This window comes from Quercus lobata, chromosome 11 (genome assembly GCF_001633185.2).
Source record: "Quercus lobata isolate SW786 chromosome 11, ValleyOak3.0 Primary Assembly, whole genome shotgun sequence".
In the NCBI taxonomy this organism is placed as follows: Eukaryota; Viridiplantae; Streptophyta; class Magnoliopsida; order Fagales; family Fagaceae; genus Quercus; species Quercus lobata.
In genome coordinates, this window is record NC_044914.1 from 28,912,142 (window position 1) to 28,931,828 (window position 19,687).

Consider the following 19,687-nt stretch of genomic DNA (forward strand, 5'->3'; position numbering starts at 1 on the left):
AGTATATATACTAAATCTTTATTCCTCTAATTTTGCAGCTCTCTATTTCTAATTCTAATTCAAATGGACAACACATCCCACAAGGTAAAAAATAAAAATCATATCTTTCGGAAAAGTAGTAGTAATTTTTAATCTCAGTGAACCTTCTTTATATATAAACTAACTCTTGAATACTTTGGTAAAGCTTACTGACTTTTATATATTTATTTGTTGTTTGAAATCTAATAATCTTTTTCTTGGTGTTTGAAATCTTAAGTGTATTAGGAAGTTCGGCAATTTGGATGATTGCATAAGTTGGTTGCCAGATGAAATTCTCATCTCTATACTGTCTTTGTTAACAACAAAAGGAGCAATCAAAACAAAGTGTTCTTTCACATAGATGGAAATATTTGTATTTGTGGTCATTCACTGATACTTTGGACTTGACGATCCAGATACAATGCAGGACATTGATGCTGAAAAGAAAAAATTGAAAATCGAAAGGAAAAAGTTTGTGAAAAATGTGAACCATATTCTAAAACTATATCAAGTCTCAACTATAGACAAGTTCAGAGTCTGTTTTTGAGTTAGGCAAACATTCTACACGTCACATTGATAGCTGGATTGACTTTGCAATCTCAAAGAGAATCAAAAGACTTGAATTGGACTTTATACCAAGGGAAAGTATAAGGCATTATTATGCATTACCATTTGAGTTTTTTACAAGGATTATAAGTTCTATTGGAGCACCTTGCATCAATTTCCTGACTTCCCTCACTCTAATGTACGTTGATGTAACCAGCGGGCTTCTTGAGCACTGCCTTTCCAATTGTCCTGTGCTTGAAAGGTTACATGTTGCCCATTCTAAATGTCTAGTGAGACTGAAGATTCATGGTCCATCACTGCAGTTGAAGTACTTACACCTAATAAATTGTATACAAATTAGAAGTATTGAGATTTTTGCTCCAAATCTTGAGTCTTTTGGATTTGTTGGTTTATGAATAGAGTTGTCTGTTAATTATGCACCCTGTCTTGTAGATGTACTTATTGGTGGAATATATCCCGTATGTATGAGTTATTTATTTTGCTTTCTGTCAAGCTACTTGTCTCAGTTACAGTGTTTGACGCTCGACATCTGCAATTACAATAATGTAAGCACTTTATATGCTTTCACAATCTCTTGCATATACTTCTATTCTGTTTAACACACTGTTCTCTTATCTCTAGTTTGTTCTTTTCCAGGATAACTTGGAATTCCCTGAATTACAAGGGTTACTTAATCTTAGACGCATTGAAGTGAGAGTTGCTGCTTTTGATGATGGAAGCCTCCTTGGCTTAATATCTGTAATAGAAGCTACGCATATTTTACATAAATTTTCCTTGAAGGTGACTATTTATACTTCGTAACTTGCCACTTAAGCATACTAATAGCTTTTAATCTTTAATTTAGGTGATGCAATTTGCATATTAATTGTTGGCTCATGGTTTTCCATCTTTTTCTCTATTTAATAGATATTCCTTGAACTTGACTTGTCATTTTCCATGAGCATTTGTATTATTCGATAAAGTTTCCCTTTGGAGGAATCTCCTCCAACTCATTATGTGGCACTTCATAAACCTATCTATGTGAATTATTTGAACAAGTCACACCACTCATTTAATAAATCGTGTGACTAAAATTACACATGGATGATTATTTTGAGTTGCTATGTAATAGGTTGGAGAAATTTTCTCTTAACCGGTTTGGAGGTAAACTTTGTTCTATATTATTGTTTCTAAGGAATAAGTGTTGAAATGAATGTTGAGTTCTATTAAAGTCATCATCTTCACTTTCCAAAGTCTAGCAGTTTCTCACATGATTATTATACCTTTATTTTTTTATTTTTTGGATGAAGAAGTCTACAAATTTCCAAAATAAAGTGCAACCAAGCAACATCAATCTGCAAACAACAACTAATCATCAAAAACAGAAAACATTATTCTCCTCAACCACATAACAGGAATTCCTTACTTTCTTACAGCCGCTAACCTTCTAACCTCCTCTCTAATGGCTCTAAATATGGTTTCATTAGATTTAATTTAACCTTCATGATTTGATCACCATTATTTGTTTGACTGTAATCCATATATTTTTATTTGCTTACACATAGCACTTGACAATCATTGCTATCTGTTTCGAAGTTCCTTACCTTCTTTTTCCCAATTGCATGCATGATACGGTCCTTATTTTCTTTCTTCCAATTGCTGTTGTCATGTTTTGCAAGTTCTAAACCCCTAAAAGAAAGAAAATTAAAGAAGGTGATGAAACATCCCAATGAACACCTCAAGGATGTGGAAATAGTGGGATTTGTGGGGCGTACAATAGACATTGAACTTACGGTTTATTTACTCAAAAGTGCCATTAAGCTTGAGATGATTGTCATTAATCCTCATGCTCCACATTCAGTGGGAAATCCTTGGGAGACTGAAAACGAAGGTGCCAGAGAATGTGCCAAGCAGCTAAAGAAACATCCACCCCTAGGAGCTGGGCTAATTATATTGTAATCACCATCATTAATATTAGCGAGTGATTATGTATGCCAGTTAATGCATATCTCTATGTAGAGATTTAAATTGTTTTTATTGTAATGATATTTGATTTATATCCAAGCAGTTGTGACATGGACTACTAATTGTTAAAATGTGATGGTTGTTTCTTCTATTGTTTCTGTTTATTATAATTTTTATTCTGTTGTTTAATTTGAAAATGAGCAATGGCAATTGTTGTAGGGAAGACATGAGCCCGTTCCTGCTGTATTGTTAAAATGTGATGGTTGTGTCTTCTATTGTTTCTATTCATTTTGTTTATTCTGTTATTTAATTTGACTTGATTTGATTTTGTGTGGGAATCCAATGAACATTGACAAACAAGTGTAACAGCATGTGTATTCTATTTATGGTGCATCTTTGAATGTGTATAGTCGGGCATGTGTATTTTATGTTTGGGTCTTAGTCCAATAGCATCTGATTGTTTGACATTTTTTCCTCTAATAGAAATTGGGTATTATTTGGGGTATGAAATTTGATTTTTTTTTTCTCTCTATGAAATAGGTTTGGATATTCAATTCTGTTTGTTTTCTTAATGAATTAGTGCTGAAAGTGCTTCATTTCTTGCTTCTGATAGAGTAGCATTCAGCCATTTATTACACTTTTTAGGTGTTGATATTTTGAAGATTGAACTGGTTCTCATGTTATAATATTGAGACTGTTAAGCTGTGCTTATAGGATGGTTTAGCTCTCCTTGCTAGTATCTTTTTATTGGAAGTGTATTTTGTAAAACTAACCGTTGAATTTCATGTTCTTTATGTCTTTAATACACATGTAAAATTTCATTCAAATCGGATGCTATTTAGTATTTGATCAATAAAATTATGTTTTATACATAGTTTAAATCACAAAAACTTGAAGTTTAAGCATTTGATTGATGACATAGCTAGTGATCTTTGATCTTCTTGAAATTTTGTAAGAATAGAGAATATAATAAAAACATGCAATCATTAGATTTTCAAAACTCGTATCAAATAAAAAGATATTGGCATAGTTTGAATGGTTTCTCTTCAAACTAGTTTGGAAAGAAACATTTTCCTTATTTATCCCTTTTCCATAATCTACATGATCTGCATGCATTTTACACCATTAAAATCACAATGCTATTTGATATAAGAAACTCCATATAATTTCCTTGCCCTTCAAAAATTATTCCATTTTGCCTATGGTGCCCCAAAAATACTTCCCTTGTCTATTGTTATCAGATTTACAAATTCAGACCCCTTGATAGCAGTAGGTTGATAAAAAAGTCTCTCTTGTTCATGTTCAAGATGCATCATCACAATGATAAGTTGGTCAGGAGGAATTAGATGAAGGATAAAAATGTACGATCAATGCAATACTTAACCCAAGTACTTTGAATTGCAACAGATGCAACATATAATAAAAGTCAACGTTCCCAATGCAGAGAAAAAAAAAAAGAAGTCTCCTTGTTCCTTTGGAAGATGCATAATTTCAATTATGTAAGTTTGGGTCTTGAATGAGATTAAAAAAAAAAAAAAAAAAAAAAAAAAAAAAAAAGGAAAAAATAATGCTTCAAGTAAAAAGAAAAAATAGCACAGAAGTTATACAATTGATGCACTGCCCTTTTGCAGTAATCGCAAAGCATGACATGGTCAAATTGATTTTTTCAGTACAACGTAGAGCATCCACAGTAGTGGAGCTAAATTTTTAGCTTTCAACAAAATAAAATAATATAATCATCACAATAAAATAATATTTCTACTACAATAAATTAATACATCCAAAAATAAAAAAACCACAAACGGATCATCACCACATTTCACAACCACCGTCGGCCAAGAACAACCACCCACAAAAACCTTTCAGTCAGCCACATCCACCTCCACCACCACTCCACTAGCAACAACCTCTATGTGACAACCACGGCAAGAAAAATAAAATAAAAATCAAACCACCACCAACACAGCCACAACACAGGCCACGACAATCACAGCCACAGCTACCAAACCACCACCAACACAGCTAACAAACCGCCATTTCAACCACAATCCACGGTCACAACCAAACCCACGAAAAAAAAAAAAAAAAAATCAAACACCAAAAAACCCATGCGAAGAAGAACCAAAAACACCAGCCAAAAAAAAAAAAAAAACATATCGGAAACCCACAAACCCATGAACACATATCGAAGAATCAACCCTGCGTCGATGCTACCCACGTTGTCAACATCCTCGCCGTGCTTTAGTTTCCGTTTACGCTTCGATCTCATCGCTCTACCCGTACATCTCTCTTTCGGCTTGGGACTTGGGGCTTGGGATGGCGAGCTGGGTCGGCAAAAGGTGTGGGTCGGAGCTTGATCGAGAGAGAGAAGACCAGTCATCGCCATCGGCATCGCCGATCACGCAAAAAGAACAGAGAAAAGATATCGAAGAGATAGAGAAGGAAGAGAGAGGGCTGAGACTTGAGTCTGACGAAAAGAAAGAGACGGAAGAGAGAGAGAAAAAGATGGATTATTTTAATGGAAAGAGAGAGAGAAAAGTTAAATAAAATGGTATTATTTTTTTTTAGCTTTGTGCTACATCTATAGATAAATATAGATGTACACTGTAGCTGAACATCTAAAATTTTTGCTTTTGCCTCCACTGCTGCAGTGTAGTTTTTAGAGTGGAGCTAAAATATACCAATATACCTATATAGTACCACTGCTGTGAATGCTCTTATCATCTTCACCACAAAATTAGATTCGCTGTTTCCTGTATTGCTGTAATGCGAGTATTTGGATTGCTACTGTCCAAATCCCTTTTAGTTAAAAAATATGTTATCTACTCCAAAATCAGCAGCACTATTATTAACTAATGTGCTTTGAATTGCTACAGAAGGACTAAGGAATTGTCAAAGTCAAAGTTCCCAATGAACGTACAGATCACTATGATATTTAAACCATAGAGAATCTGCTTCTTCGCACAACTGGTACACAACACAGTTTCAGATAACATAATAAATCTGTTGAAATACAATAGAAAGAATAGTGGAAATACAAAGAGGATTGGATTAAAAATCAGAAGAATCTGAAATTAATAGTCAATTAGAGAACTACTAATCAGTACAGTACCAATAACAAATTTTTCAACCAGTCAAACTAACAAAGCAACTAATTAGTGGCTTATTCACAAATGATTGCTTCGCTTTGGTTGGGTCATCACGGAGAAGTGACTTGGCTTCTGATCCTACTTGAGCGTCTCACTGGAGTAATAGTCTCCTCGTCTGCTACATGTCCCTGCTAAATCAACAAAAGCATGATATACAGGTGAGAAATTTATAGTTGACAGTAAATGTTCATTGAAAACTGTGAAGATAGCAATTAGATTACTTACATGCTTGGTAGGAATTTTCTCGTAAGTAGTAAAACTTCCATAAGAATGTGAAGCCATGGAGTAGTCAGAAGAAGAGGCTAGTGATTCTCTCTTATAGTTCTTCCTGGCCCTCCTCTCTTGGCTCTGAGCTTCATTTTTCTTGCTGTAAGATGGGCTCCTCTGTAAGCTGCTCATTTCAGAAGGACATGACTCTCCAACCATGTCAACCTCAGTTGGCCAATTCCGAGAAGACGGTCTCTCAAGTGACATTGGACTGAAATCCAATTTCTTAGCCAAAAGTGGTTGCTCTACATTGATAGAAGCATTTGGTCTTATATTTTTGCTTTTCCTCACATATAAGAAACCAGCAGCTGCAATTACGGTCAAGAACAGAAAAGTAATTCCCATCACCTTCTCTATGAAAATTGTTTCTTTTGTTCCGTTAAGTGTAAACTCCCCATCTTCTGAACTCTGTAGATTCTCAGCTGAAGCATCAAATTCTGGGCTTTCAGGATTCAAGTCTCCGTTCGCAGACTCCATTTCATCAAAAGAAGTCTTCTCACATTCACCTTGGATTTCCCCAGCTTCAGAAACTTGAGGTTGAATTTCATCAGCCATTGGAACCATAACTGGCTGTTCAATGTAGATTAAATTGCTTTGCTGCTCACTGTCGAGGTGAACAGAAAAACCAACCTCTTCCTCGGACTTCTCTGTTTGAATGACCTCAGCCTCTAGTGCCGGAAGCACTTCCTCAGATTCTGAAGCACCATGCTCTGCTGAAACCTCTTCAATCTCTTGGCTTACTTCTTCATATTCTGGATCATCAAGTCCCTCTAAAACGTCCCCAACATCTTCATCTGCTTCAATCTCATGCTGATTCTCATCTTCTAGTGATTCCATATCAACTTCACTCTCCCTCATTGATCCCAATACATTAATATTTTCAAACTTCTCTCCCGTTCCTTTAGGACTGTGATCAAACACAAGGTAGCCATCAACTGCTCTATCCTCGTGCAACACGGTCAAGTTACAATAATGCAGAGGACCCGAAATAGGTACTCCTTTGAAACTCAAAATCAGCTCAGAGACAAAGGAGATAGAATTAGCATACCACAGCCGAAAATTTTGAGCTAAGCCATCCAAATTTACTTTTGCAAATTCAGCAATCTCATATGAATCATAAATCTTAATGAAGCTAGACTCCTTAAGCACAGAGGGATCAATGACAGGAGAATTAGTAACTGAGACTGATAAACAAGCAACTGACAGAACCAGAAGCAGCACCATGAACTTTGATCTCGTAAACAAGTGTAGCTTAGAACCCCCTTTTGCTTTCATTGTCTCCTCCTCTTTTGGCAAATGAGTACTAATTGGGCTCAGTTCAGAAACATCGACCTCTTTTTCTTCTTCTTCTTCCTCCTCCTCTTTTGGCAAATGAGTACTAATTGGGCTCGGTTCAGAAACATTGACCTCTTTTTCTTCTTCTTCCTCCTCTTCTTTTAATATCTCAACCGAAGAAACATCCTCACTTTCTTTCTGCGAGTAGTCAGATTGTGCCTCTTCCGTAGCATCAGTGTCTGAAAAGCTTCCAGAAATGAAGCTCTCCTCAAGTTGCCTTCCATCATCCTTGTTGAGATAAACCTCAATTCGAGGATTTGGTCTGTAGTGAAGAAACTGTGGCCTAGGCGAAAGGTAATTGGTTTTAGGATCATAAGGAGGCAAAGAAGGGTCTGCATCAAGAGGTGCTAATATAGGACACGACCACGAACACGAAGAAGTAGGACTAATCTTGAAAGTTGGGTCAAGATTAACACAATCTGGTTCATCAGTAACAGTCTCAGGTAAAGATTTTGAGTCAATCTTGGAACTCACAGTTACCTCAGGATCAAGTACTTCCTCACATCTCAAAGCTTCTGAAATTGAAGAAGCTGTAAGACTTGCCTCCTTGTCATCCGAGGCCTCAGTCTTGTTCTCTTCCAAACTAGCATCTGCCTTTGAATCAATGTTTTCCACTATATCCGAGAATCTCACAGACCGGCACGGGCTTTTCTCAGTAGAGAATGAAAGAGAAGTCCGAGCTGGCTCGTTCCTCTCGACCAATATCTTCTTTTTTGGAGATGGGGTGATCTTGGAAGCGGCCGAGATGGTTGGAGACATGAAATTCTTTGTGCCCTTTGAAGCAACTGCAGGAGATCTGACTCTTCCAGGCTTAAGATTGTGATCTTTTGTATTTTCTTTGTCCTCTTGATCTCTCCCTATAGAGTTTCTTCGATGAAAATCTGCAATCCATCAACACGGAAAAGAACGTAAATTAAAAAACCCACAAACCGATACTATTGTTGAGAAAATTTTGAGTAAAATAGAGAATTTGAATTTAGACTGAGCAGAACAAAACCCATTTCATAGACAAATTAATATATATCCTATGATAAGTTCTTCACATCTAAGTCTAAGAAAAAAAAGGGAAAAAAAATTGCATCATGATTCTTAATGTTAGAGTATAGAACCAAAATTAAACATTTTCCAGGTTCCTAGCAACTATTCTTCATCTAGCCAAATATTTAAGGAAAACACATGATTAATAATTTACATTAATTGCTTTGATTTTTTGTTTCCCTTATTCCTTGAAAACCCAAACAATAAAACAAATTATACTATTCTAACCAAAAAAATAAAAACTCCAAATGATATGTCAAATTTTTAATCACAACACAAAAATTTGTAAACATTTTCCTATCATTTCCTATAACTTTCACTCACTTTCTTGGCAGCCTGTACAATTATTTTATCATTATTGTTGTAAAAGAGACTAATAAAGAACATGAAAATTAAGGGTGTGAAAGAAAGCCAAACCTGAAGGGCTATTAGCCGGAGTATTGGGATTGAACCCTCTTGGGTTGGTAACAACTGAGGGTTTCGTAAATGGGTTCCCACTGAAACTCCTTCTGATGGGGTTGCTGGTTTCTGAGTTTCTTGCACTTGAGTTTGGTCTGCCAGACATTATCGTTGAGGCAGAAGCTTTGTTTGAAGGCAAAGCCATGGATTTCGATTTCTCAGAGAGTTTGAATGATGGGTTTGGAAGTGAATCTGCTGATTGATTTGTTCAGAAAAAGAAAGAGAAAGAGAGAGAAAATATGGAGTAAGAAAATGGCAAGGTTCTTGAAGATCTTGGAGGATTTGATTTTAGAGAGAGAGAAATGGGGGATAGAGGATTTGATAGTAACGGCTAGTTTTCAAAGTGAAAGAAAAGAAGGCAGGGTTTGGGAATTTAAAATGGTGAGGTGTTTTTGACCGTTGGGGAAAAATATTATTGAATAGTTCAAAAAGGTTGGAGCCGTTAGATCATGGGACTTTGTTTTTGGAAGGGTAGCCGTTGACAATCTTTTTGACTTTAATTTTGCAGATAAAAGGGTTAACGATAAAGATTTACTTGCTGTATGTAGAATATATATATATGGACAGAAATGAAAAAATAAAAAGGGAAATATTTTGGGCAAGTTTCATTATTGACAGTTGAAATGACAGAATCTCATAATTCAAATTCCAGTAATGGTGAAAATTAAAAACCTATTCAAAAAGAAGGATCTGTTTTTTAACCCATTCAAGATATCATTTTTTAAACTATCAATTTTGTTTTCGGTTATATTGGAAAGTATCTTAGATCATTAAATGTTAAGATGCTCTTGGACCTTAACTTATATTTCAGTTTTTTTTTTTTTTTTTTTTTTTGAGAAAATTTAGTAAACGTTTGGTATATGCACTTAAAAATATGTGTTTTGTTGTTTAAAAACATATGTGGAAATACATGTTGTGGGGCCCAAATGATTTATGGGCCAGGCCCATCTACCCGGGCAGAATCCGAAGGCCCAAGCCGAGGAGGGCTATGGCCCAAGCTCGACAAAATAGCCTACGGATACCGCCGAGGACAGCTCAGTCCTCGGCAGACCCAAAGTCCCCCCCCTAAAAGAAGGGTAAAAACGGTATAGGACTGAAACTAGGAAGAAAGATCTAAAATATCCAGGGAAAGCTGCTGTTACTGCCATTTAATGCTCTGAACCTGACAGAGCCGCATTCTTTGGCTTTTACAACCATTCCTAACGACTTTGAGTATGGACTGATGGGACAAGTATCAATCCTGGAAAGTTTAACCCTACGCGTGGACGAAGGACAGTGGACGCGAGCTAGTATAAAAGGAAAGGTAAGTAATCTATAGAAGGGGTTGGGAAAAATGGCCAAAAACCAGAGCCTCCCAGCCCACCTCCAGGAGAAAGACTCCAGGGGTGAAGGAAAACTTAAACTCGTACGAACACCGCGAAAACCTGCCGCCTGTCGATCAAGGCCTAGCCTTCCAAACCCACGCTCTACAAATGATATTGTTAGGGGCCTTTTTACGTGCGAACCCGACACTATTACGGTCCGCCACGAATCGCGTCCTTACAATTGGCGCCGTCTGTGGGAAAGGCTTGTGTGTTGGTGTAGGATGTGGGTCGATAGAGTTTCTTCGTTATTTCTAACCGTTGGTTATAGAGTTCTAGTATAAAGTTCTGCTAGGGGCTACGTTTCTTGACTAGGGGCTTGGCTGAGGAGCTAACTCCCTTAAAGCCAAGGTCTCCCGTAAAGAGCAAATTAGGCACTTGATAGCGTTAATCGTATGGATAAACTCTAGAGGCTCGGTTGAGGAGCTAACTCCCCTAAAGCCAAGATCCCACACAAAGAGAAAACTAGGTTTTGGACAGAATCAGGGCATTGCATGGTCCACGGACTCAAACCTATGGGGAAACCAACTTCCTGGATGATGAAAAACTAGGTTTTGGACAGAACCAGGGCATTGTATGGTCCACGGACTCAAGCTTATGGGGAAACCAACTACTTGGATGATGGAAAACTAGGTTTTGGACAGAACCAGAGCATTGTATGGTCCACGGACTCAAGCCTATGGGGAAACCAACTACTTGGATGATGGAAAACTAGGTTTTGGACAGAACCAGAGCATTGCATGGTCCACGGACTCAAGCCTATGGGGAAACCAACTTCCTGGATGATGGAAAACTAGGTTTTGGACAGAACCAGGGTATTGTATGGTCCACGGACTCAAGCCTATGGGGAAACCAACTTCCTGGATGAGGAAAACTAGGTTTTGGACAGAACCAAGGCATTGCATAGTCCTCGGACTCAAGCCTATGGGGAAACCAACTACCTGGATGAGGAACCAACTATTTAAAAAAAAAATGGCACATAAACCTCAAAATCCATCTGAAGAGAACTCCGAGTTAACAGATGGGTTAATACCTTGATTGCGCAGATTCCTCGGTCTACCCTCTGATCCCCAGTATCAAAGGGGTTGATGTGATACGGCGCAACGTATTATCCAAAAGCACAACCAAAGTCCCTCGTTACTCGGCTACCCTCTCGGACGAATTACTTAGAGTTTATCGTTCTCGGACGTCGCTCTAGCATGCATCGCGCAGCACTCAGCGGTTATCCTGGTTAGTTCCAAGAGTTTAATTTATTGATGATTAACCTTGTTATGCTTGATAGTATTTGTAAGTTTAAACTAGCAGGAATCTGTGTTAAGGCATTTTTCTGCCTGGAATATCATTAAGGGCAAGCTTATGTTTAATATTCATGCATAAAGTAGTTGTTACGGAGAAGAAAGATATGTATAGAGAAATAGACACATATTTTATTAAGACAAAGGAACAGTACAGTGTACAATGAAAAGCTGAAACAAAGCCTACATTGAAGCTAACTACGTATGTAACGAAAAATACAAGAGAGTGAAGATAAAGCCGAGGAGGTAGCACAGAGGAGAAGTTGGCTACTGCCTCGAGACCTTATTCCTCCTCAATGCTTTTGCACGCCCATAACTCAGGCAGCAAAAGAACCCAACTTGGGGCCTGTACCGGTGAAGAAAAGGTGCAGGGAACCTGACCTCAGGCTAACACCATCTACAGAAAAGGTGCAGGGAGCCGGAAGTTGGGGAGCCCCCGCAAAAATTTGCCTGCTACAGGGCAGACGGCGCTGATGGCGGAAATTCCTTTTTCTGACCTACCAAAAATCTGGCATGACCAGAACCTGCTTCGGATTTTGACTAAAAGAAGGAGGAATACCATCTTCCTCCTGTCAAGACGGAGGACTGGCTTGAATCTGTGCCATCCTTGTCCATACCATATCACCTTGAGGATTCGGTGCCTTTGGAGCGTGCGGAGACCTTTCATCCCCATCCGCGCCTCAAACATCTTGCTTTGAGGCAGTGGCACTAGAAAGAGAGATCGCGGATATGGAAGAAATATGGTTCTGAAGGGAACAGGAGAGGTCATGTGCAAGTGAAGTGATCCTCTATCCCATTTATACCCAGAAGTAAACCGGTGGCATTTAATTCACGCAGCGTCCCAAGGAACGCTACAGACAAAACGTCTCTGGCTCGATTTCCAACGTCGTCTGCAACCCTGAGGCTAAAGGAGTCTCGAGAAGGCGCACCTCGAACACTGGGACGCCAAAAAGTACCGTGTGATCAAAGACTACGGAAATACCTCTTAATTTGTGGGCCCAGTAAATTCGCGGCCCAGGCCCGTTCGGCATATGGGCCCAGGGACAGAACCAAGGCCTTGCATGGTCCTCGGACTCAAGCCTATGGGGAAACCAAGTACAAAAAAGAAAAAATCACAAGTTTTGGGCAGAACCAAGGCCTTGCATGGTCCTCGGACTCAAGCCTATGGGGAAACCAAGTACAAAAAAGAAAAAATCACAAGTTTTGGACAGAACCAAGGCCTTGCATGGTCCTCGGACTCAAGCCTATGGGGAAACCAAGTACAAAAAAGAAAAAAATCACAAGTTTTGGACAGAACCAAGGCCTTGCATGGTCCTCGGACTCAAGCCTATGGGGAAACCAAGTACAAAAAGGAAAAAATCACAAGTTTTGGACAGAACCAAGGCCTTGTATGGTCCTCGGACCCAAGCCAATGGGGAAACCAAATACTTGGATAAGAAAAGTTTGAATTTCGTAAGATGGGTTACTTGATAAAAATGTCAGGTCACTTCATCCACGGCTTAAACACCATAAAAGGTTAAGACCAATAAAGTTGTAAGGAAGGTGGTGAAACGCCCCAGCATTTAGTCGTATAAGAAGGCTGTTCATTTGGTGGGTGATATATCTTCAAATGGTTATTCCTCACACGGCATCAAACCTTCGTTTTACTCCTCGGCTAGCATGGGGTAAGTATTACTTTTCACTGGTCGGCCTTATTGTGCCAAGCGTTTCTATTAAAGTTATGGCGACATCTTTTTATTATCAAGTATTTTGGTCTTAGTCTTCATTGATTTAGATGCTATATTATTGTGCCGAGCAGCGTTTATAAATTTAAAAAAAAAAAAAGGCATAGAGACAAAACATGCGAAATAAAATAACAACAACTTTTATTAATACGAAAAATTATTACAACGTACAAAGAGGGGCTCAAACGAGCCTATACAAAATACGAACTGTCTAAGCAACAAATTACATCCGTAGTACAGATAAGTAAATTGTCAGGCGTCTTTTAAACTCGTCTTCAAAGTCTCTCCAATCTCTACCTCAATACTGCTCATATTACGATAAGAACCTTCTTTGGGAAAGAATGAAGGAGAAGGAAATAGTAAGGAAGAAATCAATGAAGAAGATGGAGGAGATGAACGAAGAAGATGGAGGAGATGAACGAAGAAGATGGAGGACATGAGTAAAGAAGGAGGAGAAGAAGAGAGAAGAGATGAAAAGAAAGAAAAAGGAGCAAAAGAGGGAGAATTGAAAGCACCAGGATGGAATTGGTGCTGGGAAGACTAAGAAAGGGAGACGAAGGATAGCACCAGTGAAGGAAGAGAGGAAGAAGTAGAGACACTTAGTCCCTGCCTCGATCCTGACTCCCAATACACTGGAGTCATACTAGGTATGCTCATAGGAGAGCGGTTGGTACTGATGATGGGTGTTCTCGACTCGGTCACGCCGAAAGTTTGACGTGACGAGTCCCTGCTTCGGATTTTGACTGAAAGAAGGATAAGGTTGATTTTGAGTCTTCGCCATCCCTGTCCCGATCGAGCCATAATGAGCTTTATTGGGACATGGCGTTTATGGGAGGGGTCTAGCTCCTGCATCACTCGTTATTATGGAAAAGTGTATCACGATTTAGTTTATAAACCAGTGGGTAAGATGAACCCTAGGGGAGGCCAAGTATTTCAAATCTCAGAAGGATGAAAAAGAATTCTTTACAAAAACAATAACCTCCTCCCTTCCTTCTTATACAGAGGGTGGAGCGGGAGACATTTAAATAGGTTCAGATCTCCAAAGGAATCTGCCAACACCAGCATGCCGGTTCCGTTTCTCCACCCCATCAAAACAAACCGCCGAATTAAAGTAGTCTCGTAAATAGTGGTCATTAAAAGCACGTTTTGGGAAACCCAAACGACAAGAGCGCATCAAGCGCGAAATCAAAAACTGTCTCATAGACCGACGCATTTCTTGGACAGATGAAGAGCCGCCAGTATTGTTAATGGACCAAATTGATTGGGCCGTAGGAAGAGGTTCGGCATCACCAAAACCCCCCTTTCCAACCAAGAGGTTGGACAGCCGGGTTTTGAGGGGCTATTGTGGGGCCCAAATGATTTATGGGCCAGGCCCATCTACCCGGGCAGAATCCGAAGGCCCAAGCCGAGGAGGGCTATGGCCCAAACTCGACAAAATAGCCTACGGATACCGCCGAGGACAGCTCAGTCCTCGGCAGACCCAAAGTCCCTCCCCTAAAAGAAGGGTAAAAACGGTATAGGACTGAAACTAGGAAAAAAGATCTAAAATATCCAGGGAAAGCTGCTGTTACTGCCATTTAATGCTCTGAACCTGACAGAGCCGCATTCTTTGGCTTTTACAACCATTCCTAACGACTTTAAGTATGGACTGATGGGACAAGTATCAATCCTGGAAAGTTTAACCCTACGCGTGGACGAAGGACAGTGGACGCGAGCTAGTATAAAAGGAAAGGTAAGTAATCTATAGAAGGGGTTGGGAAAAATGGCCAAAAACCAGAGCCTCCCAGCCCACCTCCAGGAGAAAGACTCCAGGGGTGAAGGAAAACTTAAACTCGTACGAACACCGGGAAAACCCGCCGCCTGTCGATCAAGGCCTAGCCTTCCAAACCCACGCTCTACAAATGATATTGTTAGGGGCCTTTTTACGTGCGAACCCGACACTGTTACGGTCCGCCACGAATCGCGTCCTTACACATGTTATTTAAAAACTGAAAACATGTGTTTGAGTGGGTATTATTAAACATGAAATTACTTATTAAAAAAAGGGAAATGTTAATGGTCATCTTGCAGTGCGTGTTAAGAATAATTTATTGTGAGGTCCATCTAATAAAAAATTAGTATAAATTAATAAAATGACTGAAAATATTATTAAACTAACAAGTGAAACTCAAAAAGTCAACTTTATTGACTTTACATCCTATAAAGTTAGTAAAAAATCTGACATAAAACAAAATGGACTAACACTACCCATTAAAAAGAATTAGATTGAAATTCAAAAGTTGTTTTGTTTTTTTTTTTAATAAAAGTTAGAAATTCAAAAGTATGTTATGCATTTGTATTTGTATAGTTTTCTTCTATTTATGGATGTTTCACAACAAGAAAATTAAAGATGAAAAGACTATAATTTCTTTTTTCCCTTTCTATAATTTGATAGTTAGAAAAGATATTTGAATCTTGAACATTTTTATAAAAAACAATGTCAATTGAACTATAAAGCTTTTAGCGACTAAAATGATTATTGACAAAAGAAAAAAAAATACAAAAGTTTTATTTTTTTTATTATTGTTTTGGTCATCCTTTTGAATTTTGACAAAACAGTGATAGAAAATAAAAACGGAAATAGAAAATGTGGGGACCGTTCGATTAATGGGCCCATAGGGTTCAGAATTGATTCAGGGTTGTTGGGCCCGTGGCCCATCCAAGGACGTGTACCCGTCCGAGGACGCCATACTCCTCGGCAGTATGCGTCCGAGGACGATCGCGTCCGAGGACGATCGGGACGTGGTCTTACTGCGATCAGATCTCAGAATTAGGTCACCGTAAAGGATAAGAGTAACCGACTAAGGATGAAAGAGATAAGACAAACAAATATCTGTAACTACAGCTGCCTCCGCATTAATGACCTCTCAACCAACTCGCTGGCCGCATTAATGTGGAGGTGATACCTGAACAGTAAGGAAGCAGCCTTACAGCTGCCCATAGGAAGTTCCAAGAGGTGCCAGATGGGACAGAAAGAAATCCTCCGGACCCAACCTACACATGTGCGGTAAGGATGGAGCGCAAAGGGGAGTATATAAACTAAAAGAAGAGCATGAAAGAAGAGGATCGGGACCGAAAAAGAAAGGAGAAGAACAGACATAAACAAGAAAGAAGAAAGTTAGAGAAGAGAAAAGGATTTGCGCTAGTCACTAAAGAAAAACATTCATTGTACCAACTTTAAAACCTTGAACGTTTTTTAGAGTGAATTTTTGGAGGAGAGACCACAGTTAACCTAGTTCTTTACACCCACGCTCTACAAAAATCATATTGTCTGGGCCTTTTTACGTGCGAACCCAACACTGTTACGATTCGTTACGAATCGTGTCCTTACAGAAAATATTATGAGAAATTATTAGGGACTCCATAGGTTCCTTGTTGTGGCACTTGCAATTACCAAGTCATGGTTTCACCTAAAAAAATCACAAAGTCATGGGTTGGAGAGCTAAGGAGAGACAGAGCAAGCATGCAATGTAGGCGAAATAGCTCTAGACAGAGCAATCACACAAAATCTTGAATTTTCAAGTGTGACACATAATTTTCCTTTGGTATGTGTCGATTGTAAACATTAGACTTTTGATCATTATTGGTGGTAAAAACATGGCTACATGGGAGCATCAAAACATATTCTAGACAAAACAATAAATTCGCAATGTATTCTATTAGTATCAAAGCCAGTAAGATTTACTCCTAGAAAATATATCAATTTAAAATTTGGAGTACTTTGACGCTTTAAGCAATATTTTTATTTCAGACTAATATATATCCTTAGAAGCTTGTAGGCCCCTTCTTCTCATATAAAATAAATGATAAGGTTCCCAATTAAACTCCAACACATAGCTACATTGAATTTAATTTTTCTTGAGAAAAAAAAAATTATGTATGTGTTTTATTGGTTAATAAAACCATGTATCTTAATTTTATTGATGAACCTAATGTATTGGATTTAAGGCATTGTACCTAAATTTAATCCAAGAAAAAAAATATTTTTGAAGATTTTTTTTTTTCTTAAACAAGGTTAGATTTTTTTTATTAAAAAAAGTAACATCATTTGCCATGAGGATAGTAAAATAAGTGAGCAATTTCTCTTATTATCATTCATTATTTTATAAGTCAGTTTATTACTTATTTTTCTTACTATTTGCGAGTCCCATGTAAGTTACCTATTTATTTTATTTAACATTAATTTATTTTTCTTACTATTTATGGGTCTCACCTAAGTCATTTACTTATTTTATTTAACTTTTACTTTATATCTACAGTATTTTCAGCAAAAAAAATTTAAGCAAAAGCTAGATAAGCCAGATCTTTGCTTTTTAGCTTTTATATACAATTTTTTAAAACCTTATTTTTCCTTACTTTTTCTCAAAATTTTAAAGTATAAGTATACTTTAGCCTATTTTCAGCAAAAAAATTTTAACTAAAAAAGATAAATAACACTTTCAGGATTCAATTTCAGCAAAAAAAAAAACAAAAAAATTAATAACATGTTCCCAAACGTACACAAATAAATCTTCCTTTGGTAAACAAGTTCGTTTAACAAGTAATGGGCCTAAGCAAAGACTGTCAGGCTCATAATTGTCCAATTGTAAAGCCCGCGCTTATCTTTTCCTTGAAGTTGTCTTTTGTGGGCTAATAAAAGAAAGAATAGAATTGGGCTTTTAAGTAGGAACAGTAGCTTGTTTCTCTGAGCCCAATTTTGAATCATCCACCTCAACATCATCCTAAAAATCTTTCAAGTAAAAAAAGAGTGAAAATCAAGAAAATGTTTTTTTTTTTCTTTTTAATGAAAAGTCAGGAGAAGAATATTCATACACTTGGAACCTTAAAATTTAATAACCCCTCATTTTCCTTTGAATTCTCCTTCCATATCTAAAAAATAAAAATTAAATAAATAGTCCCACAGCCCACGTAAGAAATTTTAATTCTTTTTTCTATCTCACTTCACTTCACTTCCCCAATTCTTCTTTAATTGGACCAGCAAATATTGGATTGGAAGCATATATTTACAATTTCTCTTTTTGAAGCCCATTTTAAAGACTTATAATAAATTATGTGGTTTTCATATATATATATATATATATATATAACTTTAATTGGACCAGAAAATATTGTAGCACAAGTATTTATATTTTGAATTAACAACAAAAGAGAGGAACATACATGCATGAGTCTCATATGGAACCTGTAACAAGAGTATCACCAGAGTTGCTAAGCCAAATTTCCCTGGGAGCTCACCTTTGTAAGATTGAAAATATAATATGATATGTAAGATTAAAAATATCTAGTATTAGAAATTCAATGAATAGCAAATACATTGACACAAGTTCACTCAACATGAAAATTTTCTTTATGAATTGACTTACTTTATGGAGTCTTAACATTAAGACCTAGATACACATTGTAAAAGACTATTGAAAACAGGATAACAATAATGGTAAAGACATGTTATCACTTGAAAAGTAATGAAAAGTGTCTAGAAAAAAAAGTTCTCACCAAATCAGGCCTTGAGTGAAAAAGAAATTCCAATTTTTCTTATCCAATAGCCCCTTTAGGAAGAAGTTCAAATGCTATGAATGCAATATCAGATAACACAAGTTACACAACCTTCAAGAGCAAAAACTAAAATGGTGAAACAAGATAAGGTCATCAACCCAGCATTTATAGATTGTTAGTCTTATCTTCCTACAACTTCAGAAACCACCATGAGAAGCAAATGCAAGCAAAACATGTAAAATCACAAGAAACAGCCCCTAATTGGAATGCATTAACAAAGCTAAGTCAAGGGCATTCCTAATCTGAAACAATTAATTACTAAATAAACTTCTAAAAATATATTTATTTGGTATTTGTCAAAACTCAAAACTCAATTAAGGGTTAGAAATTACTGTTTTAATTAACTTGGCAAACAAATTTAATACTCAATTCTTGCGGTGGTTGGTCCTAAGCAGCTAGTCGGAATTGTTAATATCCTATGCTGGTGTGATTTTGAGCATTTTAGGTTTAGACATGGTAAACCACAGTGATTATTTTGTTTTTACTAATAAATTACGCCCCACCTGATGGGCCTTGAACACATGTCCTTAGCTTCCACCTTGATCTTATAAGGGGAAGAGGCATCATTAAAGACTTAAAGTCAGAGCTTATTGACACACACAAACACACCCACCAAAAAAAAAAAAAAAAGGAAGAAAAAGAAGAAAAAACCACTATAAGCTAATTCTTAAAGCAAGTGATTTCCAAGCTAGAAAGTTCCAAGTTCCAAACTTTGAACAAAGGGAATTGTTGTCTCTCACCCACATAAACCCCCATTGGGATAGAATTTGACACCTGCGATTGGGCATAAACAATCCCACAAAGCCAAAGAAAAAAGCAAGTATTTGCAAATGATTGGCTGTTGGCACTAAAATTAAAAATTGTGTAAAAAAAAATAGAGCCAGAAAACTAGCATGTCAACCTCAAGAATAAAAGTTTAGAGTATTAGTATTGGTAGA

The 19,687-nt window shown here is 37.4% G+C and overlaps 1 protein-coding gene across 4 annotated transcripts; it reads right to left on the reverse strand.

The window, feature by feature from the left end:
• Positions 1 to 5,487: 5,487 nt before the first annotated feature.
• On the reverse strand, positions 5,488 to 9,129 carry LOC115969365. Of its 4 annotated transcripts, none has more exons than XM_031088996.1 (4): positions 8,736 to 9,129; positions 7,368 to 8,161; positions 5,904 to 7,298; positions 5,488 to 5,809 (listed from the first exon to the last, which is right to left on the reverse strand). In XM_031088996.1, the coding sequence occupies exons 1-4, from the start codon at positions 8,920 to 8,922 to the stop codon at positions 5,729 to 5,731; spliced, it is 2,457 nt and encodes an 818-aa protein (XP_030944856.1). In that variant the 5' UTR covers positions 8,923 to 9,129; the 3' UTR covers positions 5,488 to 5,728. The 4 variants fall into 4 exon arrangements, with proteins under 4 accessions (XP_030944856.1, XP_030944857.1, XP_030944854.1 ...); XM_031088997.1 differs by having other exon boundaries at positions 5,904 to 7,229; positions 7,305 to 8,161; XM_031088994.1 differs by having other exon boundaries at positions 5,904 to 8,161.
• Between the last annotated feature and the right edge of the window lie 10,558 nt (positions 9,130 to 19,687).

Bases quoted from the DNA above. Each gene is read 5' to 3' on its own strand.
- LOC115969365 (XM_031088994.1), bottom strand. From the start codon at position 8,922: ATGGCTTTGCCTTCAAACAAAGCTTCTGCCTCAACGATAATGTCTGGC. The intron at 8,162-8,735 runs GTTTGGCTTTCT...GATGGATTGCAG, and splicing joins TCCGGCTAATAGCCCTTCAG to ATTTTCATCGAAGAAACTCT. The intron at 5,810-5,903 runs GTAAGTAATCTA...TTGTTGATTTAG, and splicing joins AGAAAATTCCTACCAAGCAT to CAGGGACATGTAGCAGACGA.